Raw genomic sequence first — 18,286 nt, forward strand, 5'->3', positions numbered from 1 at the left:
CTCAGGGATCTCGAACTAGAAATACCATTTGACCCAGCCATCCCATTACTGGGTATATACCCAAAGGACTATAAATCATGCTGCTATAAAGACACATGCACACGTATGTTTATTGCGGCACTATTCACAATAGCAAAGAGTTGGAACCAACCCAAATGTCCAACAACGATAGACTGGATTAAGAAAATGTGGCACATATACACCATGGAATACTATGCAGCCATAAAAAATGATGAGTTCGTGTCCTTTGTAGGGACATGGATGAAACTGGAAAACATCATTCTCAGTAAACTATCGCAAGGACAAAAAACCAAACACCGCATGTTCTCACTCATAGGTGGGAATTGAACAATGAGAACTCATGGACACAGGAAGGTGAACATCACACTCCGGGGACTGTTGTGGGGTGGGGGGAGGGGGGAGGGACAGCATTAGGAGATACACCTAATGCTAAATGACGAGTTAATGGGTGCAGGAAATCAACATGGCACATGGATACATATGTAACAAACCTGCACATTGTGCACATGTACCCTAAAACCCTAAAGTATAATAAAAAAAAAGAAAAAAAAAAAAAGAAAAAAAAATAAATAAAAAAAAAAAAAAAAAAAAAAAGAAGTGCCTGCTTCTCCTTCATCTTCTGCGATATTGTAAGTTTGAGTCCTCCCCAGCCATGCTTCCTGTATAGCCCATGGAACTGTGAGTCAACTAAACATCTTTTCTTTGTAAATTACCCAGTATCAGGTAGTTCTTTATAACAGTGGGAGAACGAACTAATACAACCATACATTTTAAAAATAACTAAAAGAGTATAATTGGATTCTTTGTAACACAAAGGATAAATGCTTGAGGGGATGAATAATCCATTTACCCTGATGTGATTATTATGCATTGCATGCCTGTATCAAAATATCTCATGTAACACAAAAATATATACATCTACTATAGACCTACAAAAATTAAAAAATGTTAAGTTTTTTTTAAAAATAAGAGAGCCAAAAAGAACAGTAGTTATTTCCCTTATTGCAATGGCTCATATTGGCATGAGGAAGCCAGCAGTTGGGGTAATGGAGTGGTTGCTGGGCAAAAATTAGCACATGCGTTAAGTCCCCACTGGAAGAGAGGGATTTTGATTCTATTTCCATCTGCTCCACTTCAGGCATGCTGGCTCTGTCATGTTGTACCTCACCCATTCTGAGGTAGACATTCCCTAGATGATTTCTGGTATGAGGTGGGGGTGGTGTTCGGGGAGGGATCCACTGCCAAGGACACCTACAGAAAGCTGCTCTCTACTTTGCAGATTGATGACAAACAGCTTCAGGGCTATTTGTCTGAGCTTCGCCCAGTGACAATTGTGTTTGTGAACCTGATGTTTGAAGACCAAGACAAAGCAGAAGAGATAGGCCCAGCCATCCAGGATGCCTATATGCACATCACTTCTGTCCTGAAGATCTTCAAAGGCCAAATCAATAAAGTCTTCATGTTTGACAAGGTAAGTGTGAACTATGGGATGGGAACCTACCAGTAGTTTGAGGTTAGCATTCATGGACAAGCACATTGGTGAGACAGAGAGAATAGACACGGGAAATTTAACCTAGAGGCTGGGCGTGGTGGCTCATGCCTGTAATCCCAGCTCTTTGGGAGGTGGAGGTCGGCGGATCACTTGAGGTCAGGAGTTCAAGACCAGCCTGGCCAATACAGTGAAACCCTGTCTCTACTAAAAATGCAAAAATCAGCTGGGTGCGGTGGCACGTGCCTGTAATCTCAGCTACTCAGGAGGCTGAGGCAGGACAATGGCTTCAACCTGAGAGGCGAAGGTTGCGGTGAGCCGAGATCGCGCCACTGCACTCCAGCCTGGGCTATAGCCTGAGACTCCGTCTCAACCAAACAAAAAGAGAAATTTAACCTAGAAGGCCAGTCTTTATTTATAATTATAACTTCTATGGTGGATATGGCACTTACTATGTGCCAGGCACTGCTCTCAGGACCTGATCTGTATTGACTCATTTCATCCTCATGACCACTCTGAGTGGTAGGTGCTCTTGTCATTATCCTCATTATATCGATGAGGATGCTGAAACAGAGATTAGGATACCAGGACAAGGCGAGATTACGTTTCGCTCATGATCATCAAGCTAGTAAGAGGGAGGCTGGGATTCAAACCCAGGCAGTCTGCCACCCCCGTCTGAGCTCACTATGCTGGGCTACCTCTCACTACACATAAGTCTCCAGCCCAGCGCATGATGTATTACCCGGGGTTTCAGGTCAGGAGTCTAGTAACCTTCACACCCCATAAGCTTGTTTCCAAGAATGCCCACTTGCCATGTCAACACCTCCAGTTCCCCTTTTATTTTCATCCATGGCAGGGAGGGGACTGCCTCTGGCTCCCAGGTATTTTCACTCTTGTTCTTTTTTTTTTTTTTTTGAGACGGAATCTTGCTCTATTGCCCAGGCTGGAATGCAGTGGCACGATCTCGGCTCACTGCAACCTCTGCCTCCTGGGTTCAAGCGATTCTCTTGACTCAGCCTCCTGAGTAGCTGGGATTACAGGCGCACCACCACACCTGGCTAATTTTTGTATTTTTAGTAGAGATGAGGTTTCGCCATGTTGGCCAGGTGGGTCTCGAATTCCTGACCTCAAGTGATCCACCTGCCTCGGCCTCCCAAAGTGCTGGGATTACAGGCATGAGCCACTGCACCTGGTCTTCACTCTGTTCTTAATCAGTTCAGAGAAAAGTTATGTGATGAACAAATGACCACAGATGCATATATGAGAATTGATTTCCCATCTCAATTTCTTTTGTGTAGTAAAAGCAGAGCACTTAATTACTGCCCCACATCCACTCGCTCACTAATTCAACAAGCATTTACTGAGCATTTCATAGAAGATGAAAAGCTAGGGCTGGGCAGCAGAGATGAGTATCACACGTATTAACACAACCAGGCAGGAAGCATGCATTCCATATGAGATGAACTAACTCTGTGCTATGGGAGTTCTGGGAAAGGGATTAATTCCAGCCTGGTGCTTCCAGTATCTTCTTCAGTATTGACTCATGGGTATCATAAGAAAAGAGTGTAGAATCTAAGAGAACAGTCTTTCGTGTCTTGCAGACATGGCTCCAAAGATTCCCAGCTGTGAGACTTAGCAAGTCACTGAACTTCTCTGAGCCTTGGTTTATTCCTCTTTGAGTGGGGATAGTATTTGCCTCAAATGATCGTGGAAAGTTTTAAATAATGTAATATGTGTGAGGCACTTGGTGTAATGCCTATCTTAGAGTCAGCACGCAATAAATGAGAGCTATCATTCCATTGCTAGGGGGAATCAAAAGCTCTTACCAGGCCACTACATAAATTTGCAGGCAAAAGCTCCCTGCTTCCCCCAAAGGGGTTGCCCTCTTTACATGTACCTAGAAGCAGGGTTTCCCCCTTCATGTCAAGGCAGATCCCAGTCCTTTTTAAGATCTAACAGTTGATCAAATTCTTTTGGAGAGGGTTGAAGAAATTGAGGTATTTTAGTGTTCTTTGCATTTTATCAGGATGTAACATGTCAAAAACTCAAAATTTCAACCCATCACCCTTTATTCACAATGCGCTTTTTTTACAGACAACAGCACCTGACTGAGGTCATTTTTTAAGTGACTAATACTACAAATGCCAAGTTTTAGAGTTGAATCATTGCATGGAACAGTTAGCTTTATGATAAGAAAACCTACTCGCAGCCTAAGCCTTTATCCCTAAGAATGATAACAGTATCTGCAAAGTACTTTATAGTTTACGACGACTTTTTGAATATATATAACACATTAATTCTTTTAGTAGCCAAAAACATCTCAGCGGGTCTACAGTGTATCCATTTTCAGACAGATAAAAGGAAGTTCCTAGATTGTAATTTACTTATCTAAGTTTCCACAGTTGAGAAGTGGCTTGAGAACAGACTTTCTGATTCCAGAGCTGGTGCCTTTTCCACTGCTCTGTGCTGCTGCTTCATAGGCTTAAACTGAGCACTTTGCAGCATGGACCTTGGCCACAGGAGAGAGTAGGCTGGAGCATGCACACAGATAGCTCAGCCCTATTCACTATATCTGGAGCAAAACAAGCCCTTCTCAAGGGCTCAAGCCCTCCTGTTGATAATGCAGTAGAAGTGATTGAAGTGTACTAAAAATAAAATACTGTGAGAGAAATGATGAAATCTGATTCAGAAGCCAAAAATCGCTGCCGGCTCTCTGTTGAGCCTTCTGGCCAGTCCAGTTTAAAGCACACTGTCCATCAGCTGTGGTTGCTGTCTCTCTCCCTCACAGGGCTGCTCTTTCCTCTGTGTCTTTGGCTTCCCTGGGGAAAAGGTACCTGACGAGCTCACTCGTGCTCTGGAATGTGCTATGGATATATTTGACTTCTGCTCTCAAGTCCACAAAATCCAGTGAGTATTGACCCTGGTCCTACCCAGTGGTCCCTGACCCTTTTGAGGCATAAGTAGGGAGGGCATGCAGGGTACAGGAAAGAAAGAAGAATTAATTAAGAACTTAGTCCTGTGTCTCAAACTGTTGTTCCTCCTTCCCATCTCCGGGCCATGCAGAAACGCCATAAACTAATTCCAACGGGTAGAGAAAATCCTTTCCCACCCTTTCCCAACCCAGTCGTTATTTCCCACCCTTCCCACTTTCTCTACACTCATTATCTTTCTTTCTTTCCCCACAAATCTTGTCTCCCCTGCACCAGAACTGTATCCATCGGCATTGCCAGTGGGATTGTCTTCTGTGGGATCGTTGGACACAATGTGAGACATGAGTACACAGGTGTGCTGAGTCAGCTCATCTCCACTTTTCTTTCCGCAAACACAGCACCTTGCCACTGGGCTTTGTGGGAGGAAGCACAAAAATGAGTGAGACATGAGCCCTGCCCTCAGAAACTTTAGAGTCTTCCAGATGGAGCCAAGCCATGGAGCTCTCAATGCTTGCAGAGTGTGCATTTCTGGGGCTATGCATGAGTAGAGAAATATGTAGTCCTGGAAGGGGAGCAGTAGGAGGCTATATGTTGATGGAATGAGGGGCTCCTGTAATACTTTCCTGTTAACATTAAATAGTTACTTCTCTTAATTCCTGGAATAAGCTAGAACTCCTTAAAAATTATGAATGTTGATATTGCTGAAAAATAATGATACTCTCAAAAGAGAGTAGTAATAAGTAAATCTTATCTCCAGATTTCACGACTCTATTACTTCCCTCTTCCATCCTATCAGGGTTTAAGATTTTCAGCAATAATGTGTCTAAAATACTGAATATATGTAAAATACCACGATAGTTATGTCTGAAATGATACAATGTCTGAGATTTTCTTCGAAAGTACACAGGGTGGGGAGTGTATGGGGGTGAGGATGGGGCAGGATTAGCCATGGGCTAATGGCTTGTTGGGATGGGGTGATGAGTATATGGAAATTCATTATATTATATTTTATTTTATGGTGAAATTTCTCCACAATAAATAGTTTTTAAAAAGAGTATCTTGTTCAGAAATATTCAAGTTTATGCTAAAGTGACACATTTGCTACCTCATTTGTAGTAATATTAATTGAAGGCTTACAAGCAGCCAGCCACCGATCAAAGTGATAAACGTGTATTAACTCATTAATCTTCATAAACTACCCTCCTAGATAGTTACTATTATCATCCCTATTTTATTTTATTTTTTATTTTTATTTTCATTTTATTTTATTTATTCATTTTTTATTTTTTTTTTTTGAGACGGAGTCTTGCTCTGTCGCCCAGGCTGGAGTGCAGTGGCGCAATCTCGGCTCACTGCAAGCTCCACCTCCCAGGTTCAAGCCATTCTCCTGCCTCAGCCTCCCAAGTAGCTGGGACTACAGGCACCTGCCACCATGCCCAGCTAATTTTTTCGTATTTTTTTTTAGTAGAGACAGGGTTTCACCATGTTAGTCAGGATGGTCTCGATCTCCTGCCCTTGTGATCCACCCACCTCGGCCTCCCAAAGTGCTGGGATTACAGGCGTGAGCCACCGGGCCCGGCCATCATCCCTATTTTATAGGTTAGAGAATGGAGGCATGAAGAGTTATTTAAAGTAATTGTCCTAAGTAGTTTGCACATAGTTAGAGGTAGAGCTGGTGTTCAACCCTGCACAGTCTGCCTTCAGAGCCTGTGCTTCAATCCTCCATGCACACCTCTTCTAGCCCATTTACTAAATCGAGAAATTGCCAAATGAAGGTTTATTCATAGGAGCATACAGACACAATTTTGTGTCTCATATGGGGATCAGTACCCCAGGCCCAAGCTTGTGCTTGTCCACCTTGTGGCAGAAGACCAGCTTACACCTTCTCTGAGAGCCTTCAGTGCTGTGGCCATCCCGCTTACAGAGTCTGCTCCATACTCAAGGCCCTTCCATCCCTGAGCAGATCATTCTCTTGACCTCCCAAGTGAGGCAGAAACTTTGCTAATGGCTAATTAACTCCCTGCACATTTTGTTAATAGCCATTGGCTGAATATGGGTCTTGAGGCTAGACTTGTGTGTCATTCATGAATGGAAAAGGGAGTAAAGGGTAAAAATGCTATTTGGGGACAGTATGTTTCAGATTACATTCAGTTCAATGGCTGTTATTTCCCTGATCTTTGACTTTCTCTTTCTTGCTGTAGTCATTGGTCAAAAAGTCAACATAGCTGCCAGGATGATGATGTACTACCCAGGAATTGTGACCTGTGACTCTGTCACCTACAATGGCAGCCACCTACCAGCGTACTTTTTTAAAGAGCTTCCAAAGAAAGTTATGAAAGGTGTTGCAGATTCTGGACCATTGTATCAGTATTTGGGCCGTACTGAGAAAGTGTGAGTGTGGAGCATTAATTTTGAAGTATATTTTAGTAAAGAAGTGGGAGAATTATGATAGCAAGGCAGTCACCCATTTAAGATTTGGAACCAATTCAAGAAGTTGAAATCTATGCTTTCCCCAGACCAAGGCCCAGACTTCAAAATCCTTAATCTTTCCTCCGTCTGACTGACACTATGGCATGGTGGAAAATCCCATTCTCTCCTCAGATCTGAGAATATAAGAGTGATTCTTCAAAGGTTGTACAAATCAAACAAAAAATCCTCTCATTTGAGTATCTATTTGCACCCAAATGAGCCCAATCACCAACCATTAAATATTTACTAATTATGTCAACTGTATGCCAAGGCATTGTTAGGGTTAAAAGAGTATAAGATATTATTTCTCCTCTAAGTCTTTAGTGAAATACATTCCCCAAAAGCTCAGCATAGATTTACGGGTGTCACTTTGAAGCTTAAAATCCTTCAATGGCTTTCAGTCACTTTCATGGTGATGTTCAAAATCTTTGCAATGACATACAAGGTACCACCTGCCTTTCCAACCTCATCTCCTCCTGTCCCCCCTCCTCTGTGTTGTTTAAGTAGATTGTCCTTATCAACACCCACCTACTCCTGGTGTATTGGGAAAATCGCAGTCAATTTTTGAAACCCAGCTCGAGGGATTCATAGACATTCCTCTATGAATTCCCCATCCCAGCTAGACAGTTAAGCTCTTTCCTCCTTTGTCTTCTTTCTTCCTCTTCCTTTTTTCCTCCTATAGCATATACCTCTATTAGAACACTCCTCACCCTATATCACAATTATTCACTTCCTATAGTTTTCACTTGTTACACTGTGAACTCTTTGAAGATACTAATTATTTCTTTATTCTTATATCCCCAGTGCTTGGTATAGAGTAGGTCCTCAATAATGATGAATAAATGAATGGCACAGAAAGCAGAAAGTTGTTATTCATTATATTAGCAAGCTAGAATCGAGGTCTTCAAGAGTCAGATAACAGAACCAGGGCGGCAGTTGGGTCAAGGTATCTTTATTATTCACTTCAGTATTCCTGAGGCTCAGCACTGTGCTTGGCATACATAGGCCATCAATAAAGTGCAGTTTGAATACATGAATGAATAATAATTTTTAGTGAGTACTTATTAAACATCAGGTACTTTACCTCAAAATATATAATCCGGTCTTAATATTGACCATATGAGATAGAAATTATTATTATTTCCATTTTTATAAATTCAAAAACCGAGGCTCAGAGATGTTAAATGACTTGTCTATGGCCATATCTACAGTGAGCAATGGAGTCAAGATTCAGTCACAATAATATGGCCTTACAGGCAATCACAAAACCTCAGTGGTGTGCAAAAATAAACATTTATTTTTCTCACAAATGTGGGGTTCAATTGATCTTGGCTGGATTTGGTTGATCTTGTCTTGGCTTATTCACGTGCCTGGGGTTCAACAGGCTGTTAGCCAACCTAGCGGCCTCAGTTGGGATAACTATGGCAATCTGGCTCTATGTGTCTCATCTTCCATCCAGCATGTTTGTCCTGACAATATTAGAGGAGCAAGAGAGCCGGCCCAATGCAAAAGCATTTTTCAAGCCTCTTCCTATGTCTTATGTTTGTGATAGTCCATTGACAAAAGCATTCACAAGGTTGAGTCCAGAATGAGAGGACTCTGCCAAGTTACATAGCAAAGGGCATACATAGACACAGGTACTGGGGCCATTAATGCAATCAGTTTACTATGCAAACCCAGGACTATCTGATCCCAAAGCCTGTACCCCTCATGATTTCTCTGTACCACCTCTGCAGATAAGAGTGTAGAAATACACATACAGACATGAACAGGGCCTAGTTCCTGCCCAGAAAACTCACAATCAAGTGGGGAAGACCAACATATACAAACTTAACTGTATGTTACATGGGAACCTTTGATATATGCTATAAGAGAGGCATAACAAAGTAGTATTGCAGTTCAGAGAAGGGCATAATCCATTTTGACTAAAAGGCTTCTTCAAGAGATAGTGTTATGGAGTGAGCAAACATATGCACCCTGGCCTATGTTTGGATACTGTCAGTATCCTGTGTTACCACCTGCTATGGGGTCTTGGGCAACTAAACTCTTTGTGCCTGAATTTCCTCACTGGCAAAATGAACATAATAGTAGTACTTTTTTTTTTTTTTGAGATGGAGCTTTGCTTTTATTGCCCAGGATGGAATGCAATGGTGTGATCTTGGCTCACTGCATCCTCTGTCTCTTGGGTTCAAGTGATTCTCCTGTCTCAGCCTCCAGAGTAGCTGGGATGACAGGCGCACGTCACCAAGCCCAGCTAATTTTTGTATTTTTAGTAGAGTCAGGTTTTCACCATGTTGGTCAGGCTGGTCTCAAACTCCTGACCTCAGATGATCCACCTGCCTCGGCCTCCCAAAATGCTGGGATTACAAGCATGAGCCACTGCACCTGGCCAGTAGTCCTTTTTTTTTTTTTTTCTTTGAGATGGAGTCTCGCTCTGTCACCCAGGCTGGAGTGCAGTGGTGCGATCTCAGCTCACTGCAAGCTCCCCCTCCTGGGTTCACGTCATTCTCCTGCCTCAACCCCCTGAGTAGCTGGGACTACAGGGCCCGCCACCACGCCTGGCTAATTTCTTTTTGTATTTTTGGTAGAGACGGGGTTTCACAGTATTAGCCAGGATGGTCTCGATCTCCTGATCTCGTGATCTGCCCACCTCGGCCTGCCAAAGTGCTGGGATTACAGGCGTGAGTCACTGCGCCCAGCCAAGTAGTACTTCTTAACAGTGTTTTTGTCAGGATTAAAGAAAATGATGCATGCAAAGCACTTGGAACTGCCCCAGACACATAGCGTGTGCTCCAAAAAAAGGTGCACTATTATTGATTGAGCAATTGGTGGAATCTTTGCAGGATGTGTGACTCTGCACCACATTGAAGTCTATTAGGTCATATATCAGGTGTCTGATCTCCCCAGAAAAGGGTTTCCTCTACCAGTGCAGACTCAACAAGCATTTATTGAACAATGTGCCAAATGCTATGGAAACAAATGCTACCTGAGTTCTTTGGATTCTCCACTACCAAGTCAGACCTTCTCCTCATTTCTCCTTCTTTTGGTGTTTGCAACCCTTGAGTCAGGGGATAGACTCTTGTTAGCAATTGAGAAGGAAACTTTCTGGGAACTAAGAACTAATCACTCTTGCTCTCAATATTTCCCTGTTTTGAATCTAGCATCTGTTCTTTTGTTCTTCTCTTCAGCATGTTTGGTATGGCGTGCCTCATCTGCAACAGAAAGGAGGATTACCCTTTGCTGGGTAGGTAGTAGGCCTTGATTTTAAACTTCTTTGTTGAACTATAACAAAACATGCAGAAAAGTACGTCAATGATAAGTTTGCAGCTTAATGAATTATCACAAAATGAAAATATAATCATCTTCCAGGTTAAGAAATAGAAAAATAGCAATACACCAGGATTGCTCTTTCCTTCTTCCTTTCCCCAAAGTCTTCTAATACCCTCGATTACTTATGCCTGTTTAAAAAATTGATACAGATGGAATCATACATTGTATAATTATATACACCTCATATATACTTTCTCTTACTCAATGGTATGTTATATAATTCATCCATATTGTTGGGTGTAGCTGTAATTCATTCTCTGTCATTACTATGTAGTATTCCATTTTTATAAATATACAACAATTTACCCATTCTGTTGCTGTACAACATTTGGGTTATTTCCAGTTTTTGGTTCTTATGAATAATATTGCCATAAACATTCTTACACAAGTCTTTTGGTGAATGCATGTATACATTTCTGTTGAGTACAATGTAGGAGTAAAACGTACGACTGAAATTGTTGGGAAAAAGGGTGCAATTTTGGTCGATGATGCCAAATAGTTTTCCAAAATGGTTGTATTTATTTATATTCCGACCGAGAATGTTAAGAGAGTTCCAGCTGTTCTTCATCTTTGGCAACAACTTAGTTTTATCAATCTTTATCCTTTCAATAATTCTGTTGGGTATATAGTAGTATCTTATTATGGTTTCCATTTGTATTTCCCTGATATGGTTGAGCTCCTTTTTCATAAGTTTATTGGCCATTTGGACTTATTTATTTATTTATTTATTTATTTATTTGTTTATTTTGAGACAGAGTCTCACTCTGTTGCCCAGGCTGGAGTACAATGGAGTGATCTTGGCTCACTACAACCTCTACCTCCTGGGTTCAAGTGATTCTCATAACTCAGCCTCCTGAGTAGCTGGGATTACAGGTGTCTGCCCCCATGCCCAGCTAATTTTTGTATTTTAGTGGAGATAGGGTTTCACCATGTTGGCCAGACTGGTCTTGAACTCCTAACTTCAAGTGATCTGCCTGCCCCAGCCTCCCAAAGTGCTGGGATTACAGGCGTGAGCCACTGTGCCCAGCCCAGACATTTTTTTTAAAGTATCTGTACAATTTTTCACCTATTTTTCAACTGGGTTGTATTTTGATTATCTTTTGGAATTATTTACACATTCTAGAGATGGGTCCTTTGTCATTTGTTTCTACTGTATATCACTTTTCACACTCTGTGTTTGCCTTTTTACTCTCAATTATGCATTTAATAAACAGAATTCCTAATTTTAATGTAATCAAATTTACCTGTCTTTTATAGTTAGTGCTTCTGTGTACTATTTGAGATACCTTTCCTTACCCAAAAATCATGGAGGTATTTTTCTAGCATTTTTTTCAGAAATTTTGTTTTTACCTTTTATATTTAAGTCTACAATCCATTTGGAAGTGATATTTTTGTGATTCCTGGTGATAGGGACCTTATTGTAAGAAAGATAACTCGAGATTAGACAGGGGAGTAGACCTAAAATGAGGCAGGGATATACCTATGAGAGAAGAGACCCAATGAAGATTGACCTGTGGATTCTGAAGGCAGCCACTTCTAGTAGCACTTGTAATTTCCTTCTGTCAGACACGAACATCCCCAAAAGTCTTATCATAAGTTAAATCTTGGTCCTGTGTTAAGGCAATTAAGAGGAGGCTCTGTCTCACACTTTGGAGAAATATCAGGCCACAATCTTGGTGTCAGCAGAGCCTGATGGAAGGCAACAGTTCCAGAACTGCAAAAAACACTTGAGCCAGCAGAAATGCCTCACTTTCACTGCTTTCAGGTAGTTTTCAGGGTCTTCAAGCCAATCATTTCATTTAAGTCCAGATTCCAAAACTCCTGAAGCTAGAGAGAAGGAATACCCACTCTCATCCTCCTCTGAGGCCTTACTTTTCATCCTAGGATATACTTATTTTAGTAATTGACAGCAACAGAATCCTAACCTTCTTTCTACAAGATTGCAGACCCAACATGACAGTCACATTAGAACACATTATGTGTATGTTTCTTTCTTTTTTTTTTTTTTTTTTGAGACAGAGTCTCACTCTGTCACCCAGGCTGGAGTGCAGTGGCGCGATCTCAGCTCACTGCAACCTCTGCGTCCCGGGTTCAAGCGATTCTTCTGCCTCAGCCTCCCAAGTAGCTGGGATTACAGGTGCACACCACCACACTCAGCTAAATTTTGTATTTTTAGTAGAGACGGGGTTTCACCATATTGGCCAGGCTGGTCTTGAACTCCTGATCTTGTGATCTGCCCGCCTTGGCCTCCCAAAGTGCTGGGATTATAGGCGTGAGCCACTGCACGCAGCCTATGTGTATATTTCTCAGTCTGATCTAGTTGCCTTTTTGCCCTGATTCCACCAGTATGACATAAATATCAGGCCCACATACCTTTCCTTCAAGCTATAACCAAACACAGATTGTCAGAGGCTAGCAGCATGGGAAATGCCTTTCTTTTACAAGGGCTGCTGTAAATGAAATTGCAACAACATGGTTGACAACAAAACTATAATAAATAAATAGTGGCTTTTTAGGGTAAAAACTGCATACAACAGTCCCCGATATTGAGGCTTTGCTTAGATAGAAACAAGGTGCATGCATTTCAAGTTAAGGAGACAACCTCATTTTAGAATCCAGCTAAAGACAATCCAAAAGGTTCTACCTGTAGGTGTTCTGTATGAATAGAACACAGAGAGCTGGAAGAGTCAGCTATGCAGCCTTTTTTTTTTTTTTAAGCTTCCTTAGGGAACTTTATTTATTTTTTTTTTTTTTGAGAGGGAGTTTCACTCTTGCTGCCCAGGCTGGAGTGCAATGGCGCGATCTTGGCTTACCGCAACCTCTGCCTCCCAGGTTCAAGCAATTCTTCTGCCTCAGTCTCCCAAGTAGCTGGGATTACAGGCATGCACCACCATGCCTGGCTAATTTTGTGTTTTTAGTAGAGACGGGGTTTCTCCATGTGGAGGCTGGTCTCGAACTCCTGACCTCAGGGGATCTGCCTGCCTCGGCCTCCCAAAGTGCTGGGATTACAGGTGTGAACCACTGCGCCTGGCCTGGAAACTTTATTTTTTTTTATTATTATTATACTTTAAGTTCTAGGGTACATGTGCACAACGTGCAGGTTTGTTACATATATATACATGTGCCATGTTGGTGTGCAGCTATGCAGCCTTTTAAGCCTCATCTTCTGAGTTCCTATGTGAGCTTCATTCAGGCCAAAGAAAAACACAAAACATCTCACAAAATTGAGGTTCAAATGCATTTTCAGAAAGGGAATATTTCACCCAAAAGAAGCAATACAGTCTGCTAAGTAGTTCTCACTAAGCCATACTCAGAAATGTATATTACCAAGCAAAGCACTTAGCTTCTTTTTATTAAATGTCTACACTTGAATCTTGGCCTCCCAAAGTGCTGGGATTACAGGAGTGAGCCACAGTGCCTGGCTCAAGGATATTTTTAGAAGGAGTGTTTCTATGTGCCTTTTTATATCTCTAGACTATTTTATGTTGATTGAGTTTGCCCTTTTTTAAAACTAAAAATAACAGGACGTAATAAAGAGATCAACTACTTCATGTGTACTATGAAGAAATTTTTGATATCTAACAGCAGCCAAGTCTTAATGTATGAGGGATTACCGGGATATGGAAAAAGCCAGATACTTAGGAAAATTGAGTACCTGGCCCAAGGTAAGAACCACAGGTGAGTGTCTTGGAATGATTGTTCTGTGTGAACCCATATAATCCTGATTTATTTTGATGCTCCTCTCCTTCCTATAACTTGCTTTATGTGAATTATCTATAACCTACAATTATTGGATGCCATGACCCTTGTGCTAAATAGATAACTAATAATAAACATATAGAGCTAAGAAAAAGAGAAACTGGGCTGACCCATGGATATCCTGATTTAATGCCAGGTAGGGCTTGGTTATTTAAAGTTTCCTAGGTAATCCCAACATTCAGAGAGATCAAGAACAATTGGCATAGATGTTGAGATCAGGGTTAGATTTGGTCTGCAGAACAAACACTTAAGTTTATCCAGCTAGCTGACAGTGTAGCAGGATGAGCTGCAGATAAAACCCCTCAGACACGGAGATAGTGAAAGGAGTGGCTTTAATCAGCTGGGAGAATCGACAGGCTAGCGTCTCAAAATCTGAGCTCGTCAGGTGCTCAACTTCTGCCCTTTTAAGGGCTCACAACTCTAAGGGGGTCCACATGAGAGGGTCGTGATCAATTGAGCAAGCCAGGGGGTACGTGATGGGGGCTGTGAGCACCGGTGGTCACAGTGAAACAGAACAGAACGGGAGATTTCACAATGTCCTTCCATACAATGTCTGGAATCTATAGATAACAACAGTTGCTAGGTCAGGGGTTGAATTTTAACTACCAGGCTTAGGTCAGGCAGGCCCAGGCCTGGTTTCGGGTCTGGTTCCTTGGTTTCGGGTCTGGTTCTTAGGCGCTGGGCTACCTGCCTTTAGTTTCGCTTCTCTGTCCTTTTCTGAGTATAAAACAATATAAAACAATATGAGAGGGTCTCTCTCTTCCCTCATTTCTCCCCTTTGAGATGCTCACTTTTTATTAGTGGGAGTTCTCACTCTTATTTTTGCTACTTATGCCTTCTTGTGCAATAGATTGATAGTGATTCATATAGTACACTTGTGCTGAAGCATTTGGTGAACTAAAGTAGCAATGAAGCTTTTTATCATTTGAAGAAGTACAGGTAGCAAACAAGGGAGCAGTAAGCAGGTTTCTATTACTATTACAACTCCTATTATAAGAGTTTTAAATCCTTCTAGTGCTGGGAACCACCTTCTAAACATGGCTTCAGGGTCGAATCCGTGCTACACTTGTACGGGCATATGTGCCAGTTTTGTCATATTTTTAACTATGTCTTTAACTACTTGCCTTTGATTATCTATGTGTAGACAGTAATTAGTAAGGTTAAATTTTTTATAGACCTCGCTTTTGCCTGCTAGCAAGTAGTCGAGAGCCAATCTATTTTGATAGATAGCATTTCTTATCTGAGTTTCTTGCCGGGCCAGAATAGTCAAGGCTTGACTGGTTTTATTAGTGATGATTTCTAAAACAGCTTGCAACCGTATGATTTGGTTGAGCACGTAAATGGAGGTCTGGTATACCCATGAGCTGTCTTGTGTCTAAGTGGCAGGCCTATAGTATTGTATAATTTTTTAGGTAGTCATTCATCATCCTTTTTTTTTTTTGAGACGGAGTCTCGCTCTGTCGCCCAGGCTGGAGTGCAGTGGCGCAATCTCGGCTCACTGCAAGCTCCGCCTCCCGGGTTCACGCCATTCTCCTGTCTCAGCCTCTCCGAGTAGCTGGGACTACAGGCGCCCGCCACCACGCCCATAGAGTGTACAAAGTTTCGTCAGGTCAGGTAGCCCCAGGGCTGGGGCCGACCTGAGTTTTTCTTTTAACTCATGAAAAGCTTGTTGCTGTTGGTTGTAGTAGATATAATTTATCTAATTTACATTTTTATTAACTGTCATTCACTAAAATATTGACTTAAATTTTGTAGCTATTTGATTTCAAGCTTTAAATTGATCTGGTATTCCTCGTGGGACTCCAATTGCGTCTAAATGGACGTGAGAGTCGAAAGACCTATAAGGGGGCTTCTCTCGCTTTACGATGTCTTATTTTTTCTCCCTCTGGTTGATGAAATGCCAGGGTGAAAGGGATAGCTAAATGGACTAAAGTATAAGTGCCACTCCAGTTATTCGGCAGAGTGCCCAGTAAAGGTCCACCACAATACCACCACACATCTGCTCGGGGATGAACAAGGGCTGACTGATTGATAAGCTCTTGAAAATTCTTAAGCTCATCGCATCCCTTCAGGTCTCTAAGGAATCCTAAGTTTCCTCCCTGTTGTGAGAGACACGAAGTGAACTTAGTGTTGGGAGACGGAGGCTGGATGGCCCTCGGGGGCTGACCCACAGGGATAGCAGAGAGAGCTTGGCATGACTTATTACTCCAGGCTGTAGAATCCTGGAAAAGAGCTACCATGCAGCCCATGCCTGGTCGACTGGAGGACCACCTAAGTGGAAGGGGGACAATCAGGGCCTCTGGCCTGCCATGTGCACAAGCATAACAATTGCTTTTGTTTAACGTGCAGATGGAATATTTGATCCATTTCAACCAGGCATTTGCATCTTGGTATGCTGTCTTAATTGCCAAAGTTTGTTTTAAGTCTTTAACTTCTGTGATCCTCTAGTAAAATGAATGTTTCCTTTAGGACCTATTTTTATTAGTTTTTAGACCAAAGAAAGCTAAACACCATTTTATATTTAATATTGCTTCTTGTATGATTTTAATACAAGATAAGCTAAATTTTACCTTTATATTAGTGTGTTATTAATGTTAAACTTAATTTTAATAAAACCTTGTAGACATATTTATCCAATTTTTCATGTTTGACCATAAGGTAAGTTTTTACAGACTCTTTTTAACCTTTTATAATTTTTGTTAAAGAACGGGTTGGTGCTTTAAGAAAAACCTGTTTCGTTTTTACTTTAATGTCCAGTTCACAGAAAAACTGGATGATACCTTTTTATCTTTAGCTAATATGTTTACACACAGAATTTTTTTTTATAATTAACGTTTTAAAACTTGCTTAAACTTTCAAAACAATAATTTTTTTAATCTTTTAATGTAGGTAAAAATCCACATTCTTATGCCTCCTTCTAATCTTTTTACCAAAAATATATTTTACTTTTCTTATGCACCTTGCACATAAACTGTTTCTTCAACAGTACTCAGGAAGCCTTATTACTTTTAAATTATACAATTTTTTTTTTTTTTTTTTTTTTTTTGTTTTTGTTTTTGTTTTTGAGACGGAGTCTCGCTGTTTCACCCAGGCTGGAGTGCAGTGGCGGATCATGAGGTCAGGAGATCGAAATTATACAATATTTTTTGCATAAATTTTTTTATAACTTTTTTTCCACGACTTTCGCAGACAATTCCTCGACATGTCTCAACTTTCCGACTTATTACAAACATTTCTTTCTTTAAACAACAGTTAATTTATTTCAAGACAAGAATTTACCATATAACACTCTTTTTACATAAATTTTGCCTTCCCCAGCCTTTTTTTTTTTTTTTCTGTTAGCAAAACAGCTGCTGCTACAGATTGAATGCATCTGGGCCATCCGTGGGTTACTGGGTTAAGGATTTTTGATAGGAAGGCCTCAGTGCTTTCGGGATATGCCCTTGTTTACACTGACAACAAAGAGGTATTAGAGTGTTACAGGGTTAATTATCAATTTTAGGTTTTAAATTTACCTTAGCTTTTAAAGGGAATAGGGTATACTGTTTTTTTTCTTAACTACTTGTATATTTCTCTTTCTATTTTTCTTTCTCTCTTTGACTTTCTGTCTCTCTCTCTCCCTCTCTCTCTCTGACTTTCCTTTTGCCTCTGTTTCTTCCTCTCTTTCTGCCTCTCTTGACTACTGTGGGATGGAAGGGGGTCTAAAACCAGCTGTGATTGTCTATGTACAGAAACTGGTCTGGGTGCCTTGGCTTACAGGTTACCTTGTGCCATACCTTTGAAACAAGGCTTCCTTGTCTAGGCTTCCTTCTGATGGCCAACCCACCTCTAATGCTGGCCAGTCTATTTTACACAAAGTTCTAAGTTTTTCTGGTGTCATAGTAGCACCGTAATCTCCCTTAAATCCTTTCTTGAAATTTTTTAACATAGTTTCTAGTAGGATGGGCTTATTTGTGCCTGACCCATGTTTCTTCAAGACAAAACACCATTCTCACACCACATGCACACCACAAAACAAAAAACAGGTAAAAAGGGCACACACACACTTTTGCAGTTTACACCAAACCAAAATCAAAACCAAAATCAGAGTATCCAGAAATCCAAGCCAGGTCAAAACCAAAACCAAAGTATCAAGCAATCCAAGTCAAGTCGAAAACAGAAACCAAAGTGCCGGTACAGGCACACCGTGGGTGACCAGGCCACGCTTCCACTCAAATGGAGTGCGCAAGTTCCAAGGACCAGTCCTGTCAAGCAATTGAAACCAAGTCAAAACCAAAACCAATGTGCT

General features: G+C 41.2%; 1 protein-coding gene across 3 annotated transcripts in view; it reads left to right on the top strand.

Moving 5' to 3' along the window:
* The window catches only part of ADCY10 (adenylate cyclase 10), a 104,600-nt gene that overhangs the window by 31,346 nt on the left and 54,968 nt on the right, over nucleotides 1-18,286 (top strand). For all 3 annotated transcript variants that reach the window (XM_003258821.3, XM_004089823.3, XM_003258820.4), the window contains 6 exons: nucleotides 1,301-1,492; nucleotides 4,299-4,417; nucleotides 4,717-4,793; nucleotides 6,642-6,831; nucleotides 10,098-10,153; nucleotides 13,764-13,917. In XM_003258821.3, coding sequence (XP_003258869.1) covers nucleotides 1,301-1,492; nucleotides 4,299-4,417; nucleotides 4,717-4,793; nucleotides 6,642-6,831; nucleotides 10,098-10,153; nucleotides 13,764-13,917 — 788 coding nt within the window. The remainder of the gene's footprint in view (nucleotides 1-1,300; nucleotides 1,493-4,298; nucleotides 4,418-4,716; nucleotides 4,794-6,641; nucleotides 6,832-10,097; nucleotides 10,154-13,763; nucleotides 13,918-18,286) is intronic.

The sequence above is a fragment of the Nomascus leucogenys genome, chromosome 12 (genome assembly GCF_006542625.1).
Source record: "Nomascus leucogenys isolate Asia chromosome 12, Asia_NLE_v1, whole genome shotgun sequence".
Lineage (NCBI taxonomy): Eukaryota > Metazoa > Chordata > Mammalia > Primates > Hylobatidae > Nomascus > Nomascus leucogenys.